Genomic DNA, 21,237 nt, shown 5'->3' with positions numbered 1-21,237 from the left:
ATGATATCAATAACCAAGAGGAACTGACCCAAAGTCCTCAGAAGGTGTTCATGTACAAACCTTATGGAACTTGTCCACGAGACCAAATGCGTTAGCAACTGACGCATGCGCATTATTCTCTTTGACTATACTTGGTTGCAGAAAAAAAAACAGTGCGTTTACGGCTTTGCAAAATAGAAGCTGGGTATGAGTGTGAGGAGACTGTCGATCAGTCATATACTTTGTGCAAACCATGACAACGACAAAAAAACCCACTTACCAGCTCGGCCTGCCGAGGAACAATTCTGCTCGTCGTCGCCATGTTTGCAGTCTTCTACCGTGTTGCAGACAGCATATTCATGGATGAACTTAAAGCTGTCGCGACAATGGTAGTAGTTATCGGGCGGGACCTCCCCTAAAATAAGCAAAGTTGACACAAAACGAAAAATTCAGACTATTTCATCAAAGATATTTGACTTAAGGGAATACTTGGCCTGCTGTGGAAAACTATTAGAGATGTATTGCCCAAAATATATTCAATTTCACAAACAGTTTTTATAGTCAGCCTTAAACATTGCTTTTTAAATTGAGGTCGGCGCGTTTAGCAATGTTATGAACAGAACAAAGATCCACCTCAACAAAAGAGGGAAAGTAATTGGTTACTGACAGAATTGATGTGCAGCTCCTTTAAAAGCGTAAGAACGGCGATGCGGCCCATTTAAATAATTAAGCTTGATGTGTAATGCGATTTCAATAATTGAAAAAAATAGGCTGGCCCATGGCTGATCCCGGAATGCACACAACTCTATGCAATTGACTTACAGGTTAGTAGAATAAGTTATGGTTGTAACGTGACTGGAATAGGTAATCAGTCTTATTCACATGTGATACCATTAGGCAATGGTTTTTACCAGTTTTGTTCACAAGGGGCTGAAGTCAGTAGGAGACTTCAGCCTTGTGCAAATCCAACTCAGTTAGTCAGGGGCAACGAGGACTATAGGCTTGCATTCTGGGACCAAAATCTAAATCTACGCACCGGGTTTATGGCACGTTCGTTCGTCTGAGGCCCTAGTTAACGTGGCAGTCAGTGGTCCTTTATTGTCGCCGCAATCGTTGTATCTATCACATCGGAAGGACCCAGGAATGCAGCTGACAGTCCCATCGGGCCGAGGTTCTAGGCACTGCCACTCTTTGGGTTGGCAGGCTGTGAATGATTTGTTTGGGTGGAAATGAAAGAGTTGTTGAAATTGTAAACATTTGATAAAAGTGAAAGGTAAAGGAGAGTAGTGTAGGGGGACTGTCTGGTACACTTTGACCTTTGGCATAGAAATATGTAAAGGTCACATAAATATGTAAATATGTAGATACAGATATAAATATGAATGAATGGGGTTAGGAAATTCTGGCACAGTTTGACCCCCTTATGAATGGATGGGATGAATAAGGAATAGGTGAGGGTAAGGAATTGGGTACAGTTTGACCTATTCTATGGGACAGATTGCATATATGTAATGGGGAAAAATATAAAATTTATAGTACATTTTGACCTTAGCCCTAACAATACAGTATACATGTAGTTATGTATCTACATATTTACATATTTAAGTGACCTTTACATATTTCTTATGCCAAAGGTCAAAGTGTACCAGACAGTCCCCCTACACTACTAAGGAAAACTATAAAAATAGGTCTGTACTCTATAGGTCATAAAGGAAATTCGGGGAAAAGGAGAGCATTTCCTAAATTGTTATAGTGGAATAAAGACATCATAATAGGAGCTGTGGTTTTAAGGGAACTTCTGGACTACACATGAGCATACTTTGAGAACCTCCGATTCATAGAATCCACATCATAAACCTAAGATCTGCAGAGAACGTCAAAAAGTGTCACAAAATCCAGGATTTCTAAAGGCAACGGTTACCAGAATTGAACAAGGAGTTATGTTGGCTAAACCACATGCGCTGTGGTTGAATTTCCATGCTTTCGGGTTCCCTTGAAAGCAGGTGAGATTTATACATCTAGTACCTGTTTCTTTTGCGTGTTTTTGGCGAACAAAGTTTTTTGACGTTACAGGGAATACCTGTAACATTAACAAGGAATACGTGGAATGGTAATGCGAACCGAGTTAAAGAAAGTCTGTGTACAGGAAAGAAAACAGAATGAATGGAAATGAGTTTCTGAGATTAAAAATTTGAGCTCATACGTACCGGTCCAGCTAATTTCACATTCTAGGAGCAGCTCATCGCTCCCGTCTTGACAATCGGGGAATTCGTTGCAAGTTTGCCAGTAACGGATGCATTCCCCACTCCGGCATTTAAAATTGCCATGTCCACAATCTCCAACTGAAAATAAGCAGCGAGGTTTGAGTTGAAAAAAAAATAGTTTGAATCTGCAGGGGGGAATCTGCACAGCATCATGAACAAGCCTAAATGTTAACATCTAAACAAGTTATCTTGGATCATCATTTCAGAATCCTACAAGCGTTGAAAACGAAGTTTTCGGCAGAAAAAAGACAAAATGGCGGGTAGCACAATGTGGAAAGAAATTTCTTCTTGGGAAGAAGTGTGTTTCTGAAAAGAACTGATTGGTCGAGTGTAGAACTCGACATTTCGGACAGTGTGCTTTGTCCGTCATCTCACATTCCAGAGGACGGACAAAACACCCAATTCGAAACGTCGAGTTCTACACTCAACCAACCGGTTCTTTTCAGAACCACACTTCTTCCAAGGACAGATTTCTTTACACATGGTTTTACGCGCAATTGTGTGTTTTTTTAATGTCATCCGCCATGAAAGCTTTAAGTCGTATGTAAAGAAGTTTTTGGCCTTTCTTTTTTATGTGTCCTCCGATTGCAGCAATGCTTTTAGCCAAACAGACTTACCGGAAAGATTGCAATGTTGTTCGTCTGAGTCCATGGGCATGCCTGGCTTCAGAAGCCCCTTATCGTTGCCGCAATCGTTGTATCTGTCACACACGTACTCCCGAGGGATGCATTGTATGGTACCGTCTGGTTCTCCCTCTGTGCACTGGAACTCGTCGAGTTGACATGCTGATTTGGTAGAATGTTAATCAATAAAATGGAATATTTTGAATTTAAAGGGGTTTAGACACCTAACTGTACACGACACCTAAATGTACACCGGCGTCTATGAGTACAACTTCAACGTAGTAAAGGCCTACATTGCCTAATCTGAAACCATCCAAGAGTGCATCATTACTGATTGTGTTCAAAGAAGAACCACTTGGTTAAAAGCAGAAACAGAACAGGTGATGTAAAGATGTGCACCTCAATTACCCCATCTTGGCAGGTTTACAGTACACTGTAACGTACCGGGTGTTGGCCTATCGGTAACTGGCTCTGCCGCTGGGTCCACGTCTCTTCTCCGTCTTCTTAGAGCTGAATGCAAGACGTCGATGTGTAAAAGAGAAACAAATAATGTCAGACAACATTTTTAAATCTCTTGATAGCCATCGTCAACAGCATTGGCTGGCGAAAACAAATCAGGAGAGTATTATTGTTTGACAGAGGCTAATATACGGACCTTCATAACATTGTGTGTTCTGTAACGTTAAATGTGTAGAATATCAAGCTCCGTGCGGCATGACAGAAAGCCACACATTCACGTAACAAATTCAGTACCTGATTTGCTTCAGCAAGTGCTGACCGGCAAGCATTTGATTATTATGGGACTGAAGAAAGTGTCCCAGAAAGTGGGACAATTTTCTGTTTGGGAAATACCCGTAAGCGTACGTAAAAGGTAAATTGAAAATATTTTACAGAAATCAAATCTAAATAACTGGATACATTAAAGATAACCCAGTGATAGAAAGTGTTTACATTGTGTAAAAGAATGGTCCTATATTCCATTCTCCAAATAGTCTGTTTAAGAGTCATCTTGCGATCTTTGCCCAAAAAAGTTTTAACTCCATTGATTTTTCCTTATACAATAGTGTAAACTTGCAAAGCTTACCAGCGTCCGTATCATTACAGACCACGCCAACATCATAAGTGTGATTGGTATCCTGGTCCGTAGCGAGTCTGTACATGCAATCGATGAGGTTCACCTCGATACCCATGCACTGGACATCCCTGAGCAGCACTCGCCCGGTACCCGGTCCGAAGTCACTGGTTGAGTTCACGATCGCTCCTGCGGGAAAACCGAGCTGTCGACAAACCACGTTGGCATCCTCCAGAGTCCAGTCAGGGTCGGATATCGTGCCGACGGCGCCCGTTCTGAAGCTGACTTCTACGCGCCCTTGTGTAGGATCGGCAGACTCGTCGTCTTGCGAAAGGGCCACACTAAACGACTCTATCAAAGATAATGACAAAGTCAGGGCATGGGATAGAAGTCAGATGCCAATTATGAAAACATATGATCAGACTGTTCAGTCCAAAAGTAAAATACGAGTCCGAATCGGAACATAGCAATCATTATGCTATAAGGAGTAACATCCCATTCGACACCAAACCCACCACCATATAACACCAAACTCACCACCATAACACTGAACTCATCACCATAACACCAAACTCAATACCATAAAATCAAACCCACCACTATATGGCAACAGGTCGAAATCAAACACATCAACCGGACACACACCCAGACTCACCATGATGACAAGAAACCCTAGCTGCAGGCTTCGGAGGTAGCACGCAATCCTTATATTCCAGTGACCCATTCCTGGAGTCCACGAAACACCAGATCGTGTCCCTCTCACCTCCTGGGTTCCGGCAGAGACTGTGCCCCACCGTCGAGCCCGGCTTCACTCCCTCCAGCTCCCTGAAGTTCTGTCCCGTGTAGTTGAGCAGGGCAACCCGTGGGTCTGACCACGGTAGACAATCGTCTTCGGTTTGAGTGCCCCTGTAGTCCCATCCATTAGTGGCGATGTAACACTCAGAGTACACTGTGGCAAGCAAATGAGAGTTTCCAGGGAATACGTAAGCAAACGTTGTACCTTATCCTCCACGATGAAATGTTATGAAGGAAAGATTGAAGTCTATGAGCTTCGCGTTTTTCCATTTCACGTCAAGTGTTATTTAACTGCGGTTGAGTTTAAATAAGTATCTTCAGAAGTTAATTGCAAAGAGTGAGACTACGATAACCATTTTCCCCCTTTAAGAAAAGAATGTATAAGACACTGGATCTGATCTGCATCTGAAATGTAACTAACCTGTTTTGCAATGGTCTGGCAGCTTGGTTGTAGGGTTGAAACATTCCAATCCTCCATCACAATGATATACGGGTGTTATCGCAAGACAGGATGTCAGGTAGAGGTACTCGGCACCTTACACAACGAAAAACACCCAATTAATGTTTTCTAATAATAAAGAGTCATGATATCTCGGAAAAGTTGCAAGAAACCTCAACCCCCCCCCCTCCCCATTCGATATGCCTAGTTGATGGTATCCCGGTCACCGATATTTGAACGCTCGGCTGCATGAATCATCCGGGGTAAGGTAATTACTGGTTGCTGATAACCTGATCCCATTCCAGCCTGGAGTAAAGCATAGTTTTTCAGACAAATATCATTCCAAATGGGGAATTTCTCTTCTTCTTTGTACAATTATAATCGAATAAATAACTTAAATTTTAAATTAAGGTAATCGAAAATTCTTCTTCAGGACTTGTCGGACACGGGGAGCGGTCTGGAAAAACCCACATCCACAAGTATTCACCAGATGCCAACATGATGGTGATACATGTACTAAGTACATTAACACAAACAAAATCGTTTACAATGGGTAACCAGTGCACTCAAAAGGGTTTGTTAACGAACGATGGTTGTGACCTGGGTTCCCAACGGATTTATTGTTGTCTGATGAAGAATCAAAACAAGAGAAATATTTGCACATATCTCACCCACGAAATACGTTGCAGAAGACACACCTCTGCAGTGGATGTCTTCTACGACGGTTTCCTCGTCTAATACCTGACAAGCTATAGTGGAAAAAAACGAGTTATTGAATGAGTGAAAAGTAAATGCGTTTGAATAGGGGAAAGAAACCAGCAAGGTGATGCTAGTCCGAAAATTTGGGACTCTCAATACTGTTTACGAGAGTCCCAAAACTAAAGGAACTGAAGAAAAATGCAACTGTGAGAATAGACTGGTCCATGAAACAAACAGTCCAACACCCCTTCAGCACTACATCGATGAACTGTGTCAAAGAAACGTCTGGTGTCTAGCTTTATTTCTACACATCTATGGTCATGCCATCGGACTACTGCAGGATCAATTCTTGCAACAAGTTGGACATGCACCAGTCTTGTCTTTAGCTTCATGTTGAAATCGCTTGGCTTCACTCCCAGTGTAAAATGACGAAGATGATTCTTTGTAAATTGAATTTAGACAACAAACTTGGATTGTAAAATACTGAGGACCTTGTTTATTTGTCCAATGACAGTTTTGCCGGCTACAGAATGAGTAGAGTTGGTCTGATCTGACCTTGCCCCCCCCCCCCCCCCCCCCACCCAGGCTTCAGGACGGGGAGGGGCCCCATTTCCTCTGCTAAATGCGCCATCAATTGTAATTATGCGAAAACAAATTAACAGAAGAAAACTTACTGCAATTCGTTTCATCCCATCCGTTTAAACACTCGGGATTGAGGTCACACGGTGTTCCACAATTACCGCCAGCAGGACAAAGGATCTGCGGTGGTGTGCAAAATGGTCGACCTGTATTTGAAGGAAAAAAAACAGAGATCAAGCAGTTTGTTTAATTTTTAGAGTTGTATCACCAGTGCTGTTCAACAAATTAATTTTTTCCTCTCTTTTTTTGTCCACAAAAATTGTATATTATAATCAAGAATCCAGTTGGGTGTTTCTCCCTGGTGATATCAGTGCCGTTAATTCAAGCCCATGCGTTTGTTGTTTATTCACCGTCATCAGACGTACACAAAAAAATGAAAATGAATCAAGTTGGGCTATCACAAGAGAATCAAAACAGCATTAAAGAGCAAACAAAAATGTCCCCAGAAGAGCAAGGGCACATAAAAAAGGGCTACCGGCAGCATGAGAACAACTGGGCCCTGGCGTTGGAGCACGTCCGGAACAGCTCAGAGTATGACCTCCGTGACTTTTACATCCAGAGGAGCTAGTTCAACTACGGAGGAGAGTTCGAAATGTGATCTTTCGCGATTTGTTATTTCTTTGTCGCTCGTCATTCATTTTCTGACATCATTTGAAAACTTTGCACATCCTGTTTTAGGGTGGTTGAACTCGACATAAATTGTATGTATTTTTTCAGCCCGTCCCAATATGGTCTGTTGATCTGTTTGTCGTATGAGGTTAATGTGTACACACATCCGGTCAAAATGTTCCATGTATGGCTGAAAAAAAAATGATTTGTGAACGTTAAAAATGGCAATGGCGCTACAGAACATTGCAACTGTTGCCCTTAATCATTGACTTATTATGGGCCAGGACTAGTCGCCTTGCGGCTTCACCACTCAGTCAAAATATCCAATGTCACTGTCAAACGGCTATATGCTCACCGCAGAGGGCTACTGCTTCATCTGACCCATCCTTGCAATCCAAAGACCCATCACAAGCCCAGCTTTCAGGGATGCACTCCTCGTCACTCGTGCACATGAATTGACCTGACGGACAAGTTGGGATGTACGGCACTGCATATACCAAAAAATGCACAAACGGCGGGTGGAAACAATGCTTGAGGTGAATGTCTTAAGTGTTAGGTCAATTGTCTACATTACCATCATCAACGCCTAGAGTTGATATTCAGCTTTCCCTGGCTAAATTGCTGGCGTTGCGTACATTTAATAATGGTTTAGAATAATGTAATATTTCGTCAACGTTTTCACGAAGAGGCGAATTTAGTATTTCACTGTCGGAACAAACCTTCGAGATAATCGCGTTTAGAGTTGGTCCTTTTTTAATTAACAATTTGAAACTTTAAGATTCATAAAATATGCAGGATTTAGGTATCAGGCTTGAGCCCCCCCCCCCCCCCCACCAACAGGTTGTTCTTTTGTTTTGTTTTGGGTTTGGGGGATTTTTTTGTCCCACGATTTGACCTTGGTGATGTGTGCCCTTTTTCGAGTAGTAAACTTGGGTCGTAAGTGGCACAATAGGGGTGTTAGTGGCGCAACTAACGTCAAATTAGTCCACCTTCGCCCATCCCCATCCCCCCCTAAAAAAAAAAAAAAAAAAAAAGTTGTGACCCCATCCCCCACCACCAAGCCAAATCCTTGGTCACTGAGTCAGTTTAGTCCTATTCCGTTACTTTGATCAGATCACAAAAGAACTGCGTGATTTAGATCATCTTCTGCCAGCGCATGTCACAATTTGTCTACAGGTTTCAAGCAACCAATGGCATTGCACTATAACCCCACATCACACGAAGAGCATGTACATACCTAGGCCTATATCTTCGCTTATAGAATCACACCAAGGGGGTTCGTCCGAGCTGTCCAGGCAGTCGTCAAAACCGTCGCAGCAAAAGATGCGAGGGATGCACTGTGCTTCATTGGAGCATTTGAAAAACCACGACGAGGTACAATCGGGAAAGGGACGATTTTGGTCACCTGAAGGATGGCATAAAATAGAATAATTTTAGACATGTGTTGGTTTCTTTTTTTCTACATTATTGTGACTAAAGTATAAACATTGCACGTTATGTGTTCATGCCATGAAGAAAATGTTCAGTTGTGGAGGCATTTCATATCTGATCCATGGTGACCTTTGAGAGGTCAGAGACCGTTACGTACTCTGTGCATACATATTGTTCTTGAAATTACCTTTTGGATTTTTTATGGTAATTAATACAGTATCTCAAAATAGGTTTTGGCCTTCCAATGGCATATGAGCCTGCAGACGAAATGTTTGCGCCCAAGGCAGTGATGCACGTTGACTTACCACAATTCTCGGTGTTTTCGTCACTGCCATCAAAGCAGTCTACCTTCCCATTACACACGTTCTTCTTTGCGATACAACCACCTCGTTTCCAGCATTTGAACTCTGATTTCTTGCATTCTTTAAAAGAGAAGAATATCACAAAGTACTAAAGGGTAACACCATTATTATTAAATGTTATCTTCCTCCCTCATCTCCACAGTAAATACTTTTAAAAGATTACTATGCAAGCCTTTTGACCTCCAGTATGTGACCGATCAACGGGCGTGTACTATTTGATTTGGTTTAAACACGGTACAAGTAGTTGTTCCTCACAAAAACTTAACTGCGTTGGCCCTTTAAATTTCCAGTTGAGGGAATTGCTGCAATCTCAACATGGAATTGAGATGAACGAGAAGACAAACGAAACGGAATGGGGAGGCAGTATTTTGGAGTATATTTTTTCTTTTCTCTCACGAGCCCATGACATTTAAGAGCATTAGTAAATAAATAAAAGCTAGTTGTAGCTGATTTTCCTCTGTTTGAACATATCACATAGACTGCAAATGAAGACGAATGGCTTTCATGACAAAACATACAGTGCAAATGAAGACGTGTGGTTTTCTGGACTGAGCATACATTGCAAATGAAGACGTTTCTTTTCTTTCGTTACAAAGCATACACTGCAAATGAAGACCTTTCTTTTTTTCTTGACAAAGCATGGAGTGCAAATGAAGATGTATCGTTTTCTTGACAACACCCGCGCGAAAAAGAGAAATGAGAGGAAAACGAAGAATCGGGGGTTGTTAAACAAAGAAACATTAATGAATGTTCTATTTTGCAAAGGGTGATGTTTAACCAATGTCATGCAAGTGCATGGTTTTTTTACACAGTTGGCAGTTTTGTTTGTCAATGATTTTTTTTTTTATTCATGACATACTTAGAGCCGGGAATGACCGTTTGGCATCATGAGTAGTTAGTGTATACCTTTTGATGTGGTGTTTTTGTTTACGATACTCTTTAATTGACCTATCGCCGTTTGCGAAAATTCAGTGTGGCATTGGAGAGGAGCACGTGTTAATTTGCCCACGTGCGCAGTGGGAGGAGCTTACTGGATCAGTCCATTGACCTATCGCCGTTTGCGAATTAGCCACGCCCCTTAGACAACCCTATGGAGTTTGTGTACACTACGTTTTGTTTGTCTCAGATTTTGCGCGCTCCGCGTCCATTTGTAAATCATGTAATTGGACAATATTTCACGAGCTGCGTTGACGCGATTCTAACGCGATTCGACCGCGATAGGTCAATTCCAGAAACTCACCGCAGTCATCTTCATCCTCCCCTTCATAGCAATCCGGACGCCGGTCGCATTTCTTCCTGAGCGGTATGCACATGCCCCTGCGGCTGCCTGAAATGCCGCAGCGAAACTGCCGGTCGGTGCAGGTACGGGATTCTGACAATTAATAAAAAAGAAAATATTAGTTGCAATCACATTCGATATTGTTTGTTACACTTTTGATGACTTTGCTTAATTAGTATACCATTTCAATTGAAAAATGACTTCAAAATTAAAAAAAAATTATAGGCCTAACCACTTTTATCACCTGACAATGAAGCTATAGTTAGGAAGTAATAAAACAATAAAAATACAAGAAATACAATAAAAGAGCTTTTTATGTTTTGCGAAATATATTTCAATATTTAAAACAAAATTAGCCAAAACGCAGTGGCATTGAAGATTGGGGTAGTAGTTGGGGGGTAAAGTGGAGGGGGCGATAGGTTATTCCCCTCCCCTAATATTTTAACACGAGTGCCCTCTTTATCTTTATATTAACGTCCCACGAACTCCGGCAATTATGCCGCCATAAAGAGCATCACACGTTGTCCAATATAGGCCTGGTACTCATGATTATCCACTTAAGAAGATGGTAACCCCCCCCCCCGCAACCGTGTCCGCAACCTTGTCCCCATGGTGACGAGCTGCGGTACGCTCCCAGCTTACTCTCTCACCCTTTACATATTCAAACATCTTGCACATGCAATTAGGCCTGACGGAAAGTCTGGTTCCTGGACATGTTTGTTTTAGTATGCCATGTCATGGGAATAGACAGAATCATGCAGCGTGATGGGATCAGAAAGCACATGATTTTTTTTTCAAAGTTGTATAAGATGTTAGTTTTACCAATCTTCAATGCACATGTAAAACACGTCATACACTGAAATTGGAAATCACCCAGTACACGTTAAAATTCATTACTCTCAAAAACATTAATGCATCAACTACTTGCCGTAATCGCAGTCTTGTTCATCACTCAAGTCGTCGTTGCCACACTGTCTTATGCCATCACACAGCAGGTACCTCTTGATGCACACTGGTCGTTTCTCACAGGCAAAATCGTCCTCAAGGCAAGGCGCTAGGAAACATCATAACACAATCCAACAAACACAAATAAGAAAACAATAATACTATACAATACATTTTGATTTACAGTGAAACAAACAAGTACATGAACTAAGTTTGAAAGCATTAAAAAGGATTGTATGCATAAGGGTCAAACAAAAGGCGTCCATGCAATAGCCGTAGCTTAAAAAATAAAGTATTGGCCAACCAACATTTCTGACACTTTTTATGAAAACTAACGTGGATATTATGATGGGGCACCGTACCTCTGCTGTCCCTGAAAACACGGGGAAAAAAGATAAAAAATTTAGCGGATGTGTGCATGGTTCAGAAGCACTTAACATTTTCAACATAGAAAACGCTTCCGTATATTGCTGTCCTGAATCATTTAATGTTTGCATTATTGTCGGTCTCGCTTTTAACATGTCCTGTTAACCATTAACGTTTGTTTTCCATCAGCAGAGTACTGAGTGATGAATATTAATTGAAAGTCGGGCTTTCAAGGTGAAGTAGATCACGTTTCACGACTAATATACCTGACAGAGCATAATACGATGTCTTTTGAAGCCTTAATGACTCGGCTAAGACACAGACGTAACTTTGAAATCAATTTGGTGAAGTGAATGTTGTATTAATTTGGGCTAATACAGACGAAGTGCATGTACAGGGTGAGTCATAATGAGCTGGGCTATAATCAAAGAAAAAAATATGTAGCAATGATCAAAACAAGTGTAAAGGGGTATGTTTATAGCCAGGTATTTTTGACATATATTGGTGAAAGTTTCATAAATATTCATTATAACATTGTGAAGAAAATCGCTAGCAAAGAACACATGCTAAAAACACTCTGACCACGATTCCGTGGTTCAACAAATTGGTTAAAATCGCGTTCTGAAGCGATGAGAAAAAATCCCTTTAAACTGGGACACATGAACAGTTATAGTTCCGAAATTAATGATGCCAACATACGTGTGTGAATTCACGGCGGTGCAACAACAATTACTGAAGATAGTACGTTTACCGCCTAATGTGTCATGGATGGGGGCGCGGGGCCGTGTTTCACATTTTCATACGGTAGTGATGCAATACCGAAGAAAATTACATGCAGCCCATCCGTCTTCCTATACTCAAGGGAAATAAGTAGGTCCGTACAAATGTGACGATAACAAATGAAGTGTAATCTTTGCAGCAAAGCAATTTTAATTAAGATTTGATAAACCTTAAAGGTCTTCTGAATAAACTTTGAATGCAATCTGTGAGTCTCAATCAAGCAGTCATACTCTCACATTTAAAGCTTCGTAAACTGTGTTCGATTACCGCCTACACTCTAACAAGTCCCGGGACGGATGTGACCCGAAATCCTGCGTCTTAGTTGACCTGATCATTGCTAGGGTCAAAATGAAACTTGTTGGGGTCAAAAATGTTTTTTTAAACAATCTGGTCAATGACGTATACTGATTGTGAGGGTAGGGAGGGAGATGGGATGTGGAGGTTACTTAGAGACTGGGTTCTCCAAATCCTTGCCAGATGTGTTACATTTTGTTTAGGGTTGAAGTTGAGTTACGTTGACGAGGATGGACGAGGAACTGTAAATTCGTGCCAAGAATGGACGAGTCGATGCTTGCACAAATCTACAGTAAATCAGTAGTTCTGTTACAAGTAGTTCTGATACAAGTTATTACAGTGAAAAGACACCTGATGACCGAAAACACAGAAATGCCTTCTTCTTTTTTTTAAATGTGTAGCTTGTCAGTTGACCTGAGACTGAATCACCTGTCTCTGATATGAGATGAATTCTTGATGACTATCGATCCATCACAAGTATCTTGGCTCCAACGCTGAATGTGTTTGGAACTATTGCATGAGGAAATGCCAAGGCATTATTTCATTTCAAATTAAAAATACAACAAAAACGAAACGTGATCGACAACCTAACCAATGGACAAAGACACAATGGGCAAATAATATCCAGAATACTGTTTCAAACTTTCAGCTTACCGTAATATGGCAAAGAGGTAGCTAGATCAACCACCAGCATCTGTCTGTGTTTGGACTGTTCGATGGCGGAATGGCGGAGCTTGTTGGTGTTGCACACTGTGACCGACGGGAACTCAAGAAGAGGTCGCGTGACGATTTTCACCTGTCGATTCGCCACGAAATACGAGCTTTATCCACATGTCTCGATTGACATAACTTGAAGTGATACTTACCGTGACTCCATGCACTCCAGAGAAATTCGCATTGTATAATCTGGGTAACGAACTCGTCCTGGCGTATAGATCGATTGCATTGGTTATGTTAAATCATTTAATGCACGACACGTGCGCTCATGCATACAGAGTGTCCAAATAAACATTGTGCATGAAGAAGTGGCTCATTTACTCATAGGTAATAACATTATGATTTTAAAGCCTATGGTCTTGCTTATAATTGATGAAAATATCAAGATAAAATTTGATTAGGTAGTCTGACCAAATTTTGAGAAAATCAGCGATTTCTTCATGCACAGTGTTTATTGGGATACGCTGTATGTTGCTCACAAAGTTGGCTGCAGTGCAAAAGATATATGGTCCCATTCGACAGTCTTGTGTGAATAAAGAAACGTATGTACATGTATGATAAGGATCCCGTACCCACAGGCTCTGCTTTTACTGCATGCCCACAACTCTACAACTGCACACATAAGCTTTTTATTTAACCATTTTATTGAGCATAGGTTCATCACCAATTTGAAATTATGCTTACCTCCACGCTGACTGGGTAACTTAAGAACTTCAAGACAAGGGTAGTGCCCTGGTAAATTGTCCCACCGACCCCGATCAGGAAAAGGAACGTCCACAACAGGCGCCCGAGGGATGTCTTGGCGCGAAAAATGTTGGGGAAGCCATGTGCTGTCGTCTCGTCCAGAGCAAATGCCTTAACCGTTGAACAGAGAGTTTTTCTAGTGTTCCTCTGAGGGTGCTTTGGCTTGTAGTTTTCTCCGTTAGCCTCCGAATGGTCGGCTGCGAGCGGTTTCAGGTGCATGTTGTCCATGTCTTATGACGCGTTGTGTATCCTGTGTTACATAAACTAAGACGAATTAGGAGGGAGATCAATCATTTTTAAAGCTGTGTTGTGAAGAGCACACCGAGATTTGCATTTAACGTTTAAATCTCATGGTCTTGGCGGGGTCTTGGTCTTTGGTCTTGGATGTGTGACGGGGCTTGGGGGGGGGGGCTTTATATAGAACATGGTACAATGTAGAATTGGATTTGTAGGCACTAAGGTACGGTAGGGTAGGGCAGGGTGTGAGGCAGTGTTTGGTATAAGACAGGAATACGAAGACAGGGAGGACAGCAGACAATATAACACTGTGGGCACAGATAATTAGAGAATACGGAGGTAGCAGTAAAGCTTCTATAGTTGGAAGCAATGCATGAGACACTTTGCCAATAAGGAAAGCATTACAAGAGCGAAAAATATACACCTCGAAAAAACAAATTAAGTAGAATGTTATGTCTCACCTTCCTTCTGCATATCGCTGGCGCATTCCTTGCTTTTCTATATTCCGCTCTCTGGTGGAAAAATCGAGCTGTTTTGTCGCCTAGTGTGTTTGCTCGTGTGCAAAATAATGGTATCAAAATCCACTAGCGCTCGCTGTCACTTTTCACTTGCTGCTTGTCGATCATTAGTTACACCCAACAGTCACATGCTTCATTAGCCTGCCGCCCTAGCCCCTCGCTTATTGGAGCTTATGCATACACATTATGGTATAATTCTCGATGGGGCTTTTAGATAAGGTCATGTCAAATGGCTCCAGTGTATACCGGATGATCATTGAGAGCTATTTGACATGACCTTGTAGTCATGCAGTATTGTGAAATGTGGAACGTGCCCGGAGAAAGGAGTTTATACTTTTGACAGATAATTAAAAATTATCAAAAACTTACTACGAAACGACTGTGACACCCGTTTTCAAGGATTTTTTTTTTAATTGGAGACATAACACTTTCCAGATTGTATTACATCAGCATGAAAATAACATAATTCATCACTGCATTCACTAGTGATAACACACACAATGATTTGTCTTTAATGATCGGCCAAAAAGAGAAAAATACAGAACACAGACCTCATAAGCTAACCATAATAGTAAGTTTAAAAAAATCTTAATATTCTTATAGAATTACAATTTGTAATAAGAGGGTTTTACGCGCTGGTTAAAAGCTTTTAAAGGATTGTGCAAACCTGGCGTAAATAAAAAAAAAAATCTGGAGTAATCATTTCTGGCTTTATTTGTACAGGCTGGTCGTTATTTTGCCTCATCTAGTATATTTATAGAAATTAATTAAATCACGCGTTTCACTGAGCACTTCGCTTGACAGCCGTACAGCACACATTATGCGAAATGTTCCCGTCAAACAGTGCTTGGACAAGACATAGAAATACTAAGGTTGATTTCTCATTGAAAGGGACATAAATAGTTCACATAATAATAGTCCACATCAAGGTGATGCAGTCAGTATATGTATAGTAGTACACTTTGTTCCTGAAATCCACCAAAAATCATGACACTTTTCGCCAGTTGCAGAATACAGAAAGTATACCTTTATTATTCATGAAAATTGTAAAGGTCCACAGTGTCCTGTACAAAAGTCACAGACATGTGTTAAAGCGGGTAAAATCAGACCAACATTCAATACACAAAGAGTTTTCTTTATTGAAATATTTAAAAAAAAATTGTTTGCAAAGATTGGTGACCTAATAAATTTCAAGAAATGATTTCATTTTGTTCAGTCCCCAGGTTGCCTCTAAATATCTTTTTCTCTAATCATTCTATGCCGCACTGAATTTTACGCTAACACTTCTTAAAGCCTTGTCTTAGCCATTTTTTTGCAGCTCTTTCGGGTTTTCAGTTATTTTCGTATTAATTCAATCAATAGTTGTCCCGAGTTCTTGTTTTTCATTCGGTGTTTTGATATGGCGGCTGCCATCTTGAATTTTTGCCCAGCTGCACTCCACACGCACTTGGGCGTTCCTAATCGGTAACCCGAGAACACTGTTCGTGGGTCACTTCAGAGCGGGGTTTCGAGTACACCTATATAGACGCGTGATAAAGGCCCGTACAGGTAGCAATACATGTAATACCAATACTTGTGTCAACAACGACCCAGACAAACCGCTTGACTGAGCGCGGCAGCTTTCAAATTTGCAGGGCTCTGCGCTCGATCTGGTGTCGCAGGCCTGGATTATCCAATCGGCACACTAGGGGGCTTACAAAAGAATCGAGGGCCTACGAAAATACCACAGTGTGCGATAAAACACGCACACCCACACGCACACCCTATACCCTAGCGGGGAATTTTTTCAAACGTTTTTGCTTCTCTCTCTTCATTTTCAAGTTCACCAACTGACGCTGTTGAGCTGCATGTGCATGTATTTATAGAATTGAGGATTGTCGTTTTGAAGCACGGTGCACACAGGCTTTTATAGAGCAGCCAATTTGACCTGCCTTGCTTAGTATGAGGCGCCAAATGTGAATAAATTATTTAACAACATTATTTATATACAATTCGTTATTTATTACACAGGGTGGATAAAAAAAACGAAACCGAGATATTATTGCTAATTGGAACAGAAGTAGGGCACATGTGAATCAAAGGGAGATATCCTCTGTTAGGGTTGATTTCCTCTTTAAAATGACACCCTGATCATGTCATTACATTCACGATTGACTGAGCAGTGACCAATTTATGAAAGGGTCTGTTTAGAGACTTGCGCCACTTTTCATGGTGAAATCTCTTCTTTTTTCCCCACTTGCCTTGCTTGGTAACCATATCATTTCACTCTGTGACAACTGACACAACAAAAACCACAATTGAAAAGTGGCGCAATTCTCTAAATAGGCCCTGTCATAAAATTGGTCACTCCTGAAAGTGCTGAGTCAACCGTAAATGTAAGGACATGATCAGGGTGTCATTTTAAAGAGGCGATTCAACCCTAACAGAAGATACCTTCTTTTGATTCACATGTGCCATACTTTTGTTCCAATTAGCAATAATATCTCGGTTTCGTTTTTTTTTAATCCTACCTGTATAATTCATTTTTTCCCCTGCTTATTTAGGCTTACTTTAATATTTACATATAATGCATTATTTACATATCAAGAATTTCTTCTCGGACAATTATATATAAATAATTGTTTGGCAGTTTGCATTATATGTAAATACAATTTTTGTCCCACTGAATTATTTACAAATATTTTTTTTGAAACCTAATTATTAACATTTTATTTGTCATCGTAATGTTACTATTATTATTAAATTTTTGGCAACATTTTGATTTACAAATAATTGTGTGCAAACTATTATTAGTTAAATATAATATTTTGGCAATTTGTACATAATTGACATTTTCATCGTTTATTATAAATGTTTGCGCCACACGCATTAATTTCTAAATAAGCGAACGAGGCTATGAATTATATATAATGGTTTCGATTTATAAATAATGGTTTTCTGAAATAAATAATGAAACTGGTATGCAAATTACCTACACTAGGACACGCCTATGTTTTAAAAATTCATATCATATGACTGTGTGCAATGCGGGATTGGCGCACCGCGCTCGCTATAGGAAACATGTAGTGTATATTGTGTATTTTGGGTCTGAATTATTTTAATTTGCGCCACAAAAGCTATCGAAATTACCGTCAAATGTGATAAAACCTTCTCTCAATTAATGTTAACTGTATTTCAAGTCGATAATTCTTAAAAATCACAGAGAATGTTGGTGTGCACAGCACAAGTTACAATGGCTGGGCGCATATCAGCGCGTGACTGCACTGTGTAGTGGGTATACGACCCACTTGCTGCCACACAAATAGATAGATCACGTTCTGTGAATCAAATTGCAGAGTTTGTTTCGAGTCAACTCGGTCCCAAGTGAACTCGGTCCCAAGTGAACTCGGTCCCAGATCAACACGGTCCCAAGTCAACTCGGTCCCAGGTCAACTCGGTCCCAGGTCAACTCGGTCCCAGGTCAACTCGGTCCCAGATCAACTCGGTCCCAGGTCAATTTGACTCGGAGAAATTTATCTACCAAGGCACAAGGGCGAAAATCAAATTGCTCCGCGCCATGCCATGTTAGGGTAATCTTTAATCAACCTTAAAGTGGTTACGTCATACACCGCTGAGGTCATGTTTAATAGCTCCATGGGTCATGCCTTGCCGTGGTCAAGCGTTCTACACTAACCTGGCCTTACGTAACTAAATAGGGGTCCGCTCATAAGTCCGACGCGTCATAGGCCCGACGCTTCATAAGTCCGACAAAATCGCATCCCCAAACTAAATAAAGGCCCATACATCCGACGCCTCATAAGTCAGACGCCTCATACTAAATGTATTGAGGCGTCGGACCTATGAGGCGTCGGACTTATGGTACGGCCACCCTAAATAGCACGATGCACACAAAATAATGGCATCGTAGAGTAATCGACGCTGTTATTCTTTTATTATTTAAAAAAAAAAAAGGGCCACGGTGCCAACTGTTTCATATTGATTTTCACCCTTGTGCCTTGCTAGATCAATTTCTCCCAATCAAGTTGAAGTGGGACCGAGTTCATTTGGGACCGAGTTGACCTTGGACCGAGTTGACATGGGACCGAGTTGAGCTGGGACCGATAAATAAATAACGAATTATATATAAATAATTTTGTTAAATAAATCATTTACACTTGGCGCCTCATAGCTTAGTACAGCTTCAACATGAAATGTGGGCCTCCATGGCTTGCCAGCGCTACGAAAATGGCATACTGCAGGTTTTAGTGCGGGGCGAATGCTTAATGAAGGTAAGTGCATTCAGTGCACTTTGTACTGAATTTCTGAACAGTCATGAATCCTTATGTGTAAGATCCGTGATTAAAGGGCAGTACATCGTCCCATTCTAGAAAAAATCCAGATATTGCAGAAAATGTTATGTTTTAGATTATTTACTTATCCCCTTTCAAAGGCCTGAGGGAAAGGAATCTATATGTCTTACTGTTCTGGTGAAAATATGTATAAAAACAATCCCAGTTGTTTACACCTGTAACGGCGGATATAGGGAGGTTCGGCAGACGGGAAAAAATTCACGTATTCGTATACGTATCCGTATGACAAGAAGTAATAAATATTTACAGACTGAGTGATCACCGGTAAAATTACTCCCGAGCTTTCGGTGCGGTGCACCTTCTTCAGGATGTGCAAAACTCAGTTTCTGCATCGCGCGGCCACGTACACGTATTATTAAGGGCCTACCCGTGTCTTATAAATGCTTTTTTGTTTTATTAATTACCTTCTATCAGAAGTACGTAGAAAGACCTTGCCACTTCTTATGTGGACATACACTTATTTATCAAATGGGCCTAATAATAGATGTGTTTCTGAAACAAATGACCTACATTTAAATTTAAGAGAACTTCTGAGGACCCGAAATGTATATTCGTAACAAAAGGCCGCAGGCACCGTCTAGTGTCTGTCTCGAACTCCCACACACAAAATATAGGCCTAGTAGTACAGTTCGTTGTACATGTACATAATATCACGCTTCGCTGGCCTCAAGCTTTCCATTTGATTAACGCACAAACGATATGCATAAACCAGACTACTTTCATGCCTCAAAAATCTACGAAACTTCCCGCAATACTTACCCTCAAAATCACTCCCAAAGCAATGTGAGATGTATTACGCGTCCTGTAATTTAAAAGTTAGAGGTAACTAGAGACATCATTTTGGCACAAGTTTGGTGTAAAATCGAGAAACTTTCGTACGTGCCGCTCCCGTATCAAATGGCTTTCACACGTGCTTTTCGTATCACATTTCCCATAAGCACGTCATACGCACAATCCATACGGATACGTGATGGATGGAGGCTTGAATTTTGAGCTCGCCTAACCTCTCCGTAGTGTACGTATTTCTACTAGTTGTTGAATTCAATTAGTTTCCTATCACAACGTGTTCAACTATCACAACTCTGTTCATAATCCGAAATATAATTACTGATCATGTAATGTTTAAATTTGCCTAATTACGTGTACATTCGAGTCTCGTTATACCTAGCCAAATTGTTTGTTATATCAGAATGTTGTATTAAGAGGAACATAAGTCCCATTCATCGTGCACATAAATGCACAGTCGGGACCAAGGCTTTATGTTTGTTATAACCAGAATTTTGTATTAACAGAGTTTGTACTAACGAGAGTCGACTGTATTATATCTTTCACTCTGATCAATTGACAGTTGGCAATTACCTACCTATTTTGCTCTTGTGTTGTTCTCCTGAACCACAGCAAACCAGACGGAATGATTTCACGGGGTCTTTAGTACCAGTACGACTAAAGCTTCAGTCCAAAGGAGCTCTTTGATAATAATTCAGCATAGGTTACTTTTAGGGCAAACGCAAATGCGTGCTTATTTTGTGCATGACAGTGCCCCGTTGTGAGGCTGACAAAAGCAAGAGTTCGCGGGTCACACTTCGACTCCCACGTGCTTTCAAAGCCTTAACAAGTTGGCTGGTTTGAGGCATGTTATTGTAAGGTAGGGCATGCACTCACACAATATCCTCATTGTACCCAAAAATATATGGCATGGCGGATCCAGGAACTTTTGCGGGGGGGGGGGGGTGTCAGTAACGTCAGATTTGTTTTGTGCCCCAGTGGCGAAAAAGGTCTACTCTTTAGGCCTACTCTTCAATTCCCTGATAACTTGGTAGGCCTTCTGTATTCCTGATGTTCAAGATTTAGTAAAAGGTACGTGCTGATCTAGTATTCACCCAGCGACAAAACCAATAGCCTGGCCTAGCATTTATAAGAAATAATTTACTACTTCGAAAAGCCCATCTTACTTTTAAGTACTTAATCAAATCAAAAAGCGAGGGTGGGGGTTAGATTATTTGTTTGGTTTAAAATAACTATTGAACCCCTCTGGCTCTTTCATTTAAAGAAAAGAAAATAAAACCCAAATACAGTAGCGGGGGCAGCAAAACATG

At 40.9% G+C, this 21,237-nt stretch overlaps 1 protein-coding gene across 3 annotated transcripts in view; it reads right to left on the bottom strand.

Moving 5' to 3' along the window:
• LOC119746217 overlaps positions 1–20,688 on the bottom strand; it is a 53,549-nt gene extending 32,861 nt beyond the window's left edge. The window contains exons 1-19 of one of the 3 annotated variants that reach the window (XM_038223032.1): positions 20,505–20,688; positions 19,901–19,943; positions 13,978–14,287; positions 13,231–13,372; positions 11,120–11,245; positions 10,153–10,284; positions 8,856–8,972; positions 8,357–8,524; positions 7,475–7,606; positions 6,546–6,656; positions 5,844–5,921; positions 5,155–5,268; positions 4,594–4,887; positions 3,951–4,289; positions 3,311–3,376; positions 2,861–3,028; positions 2,187–2,321; positions 1,016–1,183; positions 260–394 (exon numbers count right to left, since the gene is read on the bottom strand). In XM_038223032.1, coding sequence (XP_038078960.1) covers positions 260–394; positions 1,016–1,183; positions 2,187–2,321; positions 2,861–3,028; positions 3,311–3,376; positions 3,951–4,289; positions 4,594–4,887; positions 5,155–5,268; positions 5,844–5,921; positions 6,546–6,656; positions 7,475–7,606; positions 8,357–8,524; positions 8,856–8,972; positions 10,153–10,284; positions 11,120–11,245; positions 13,231–13,372; positions 13,978–14,265 — 2,713 coding nt within the window. In that variant the 5' untranslated portion in view covers positions 14,266–14,287; positions 19,901–19,943; positions 20,505–20,688. Of the gene's footprint in view, positions 1–259; positions 395–1,015; positions 1,184–2,186; positions 2,322–2,860; positions 3,029–3,310; positions 3,377–3,950; positions 4,290–4,593; positions 4,888–5,154; positions 5,269–5,843; positions 5,922–6,545; positions 6,657–7,474; positions 7,607–8,356; positions 8,525–8,855; positions 8,973–10,152; positions 10,285–11,119; positions 11,246–13,230; positions 13,373–13,977; positions 14,288–19,900; positions 20,062–20,504 lie in introns of those variants that run through there. The other 2 variants (XM_038223034.1, XM_038223033.1) reach the window with 2 other exon arrangements.
• Positions 20,689–21,237: the final 549 nt, after the last annotated feature.

The sequence above is a fragment of the Patiria miniata genome, unplaced genomic scaffold (genome assembly GCF_015706575.1).
Source record: "Patiria miniata isolate m_02_andy unplaced genomic scaffold, ASM1570657v1 HiC_scaffold_7, whole genome shotgun sequence".
Lineage (NCBI taxonomy): Eukaryota > Metazoa > Echinodermata > Asteroidea > Valvatida > Asterinidae > Patiria > Patiria miniata.
Note: the sequence above shows the minus strand (reverse complement) of the source record. Positions and strands in the feature narration are given on the sequence as shown.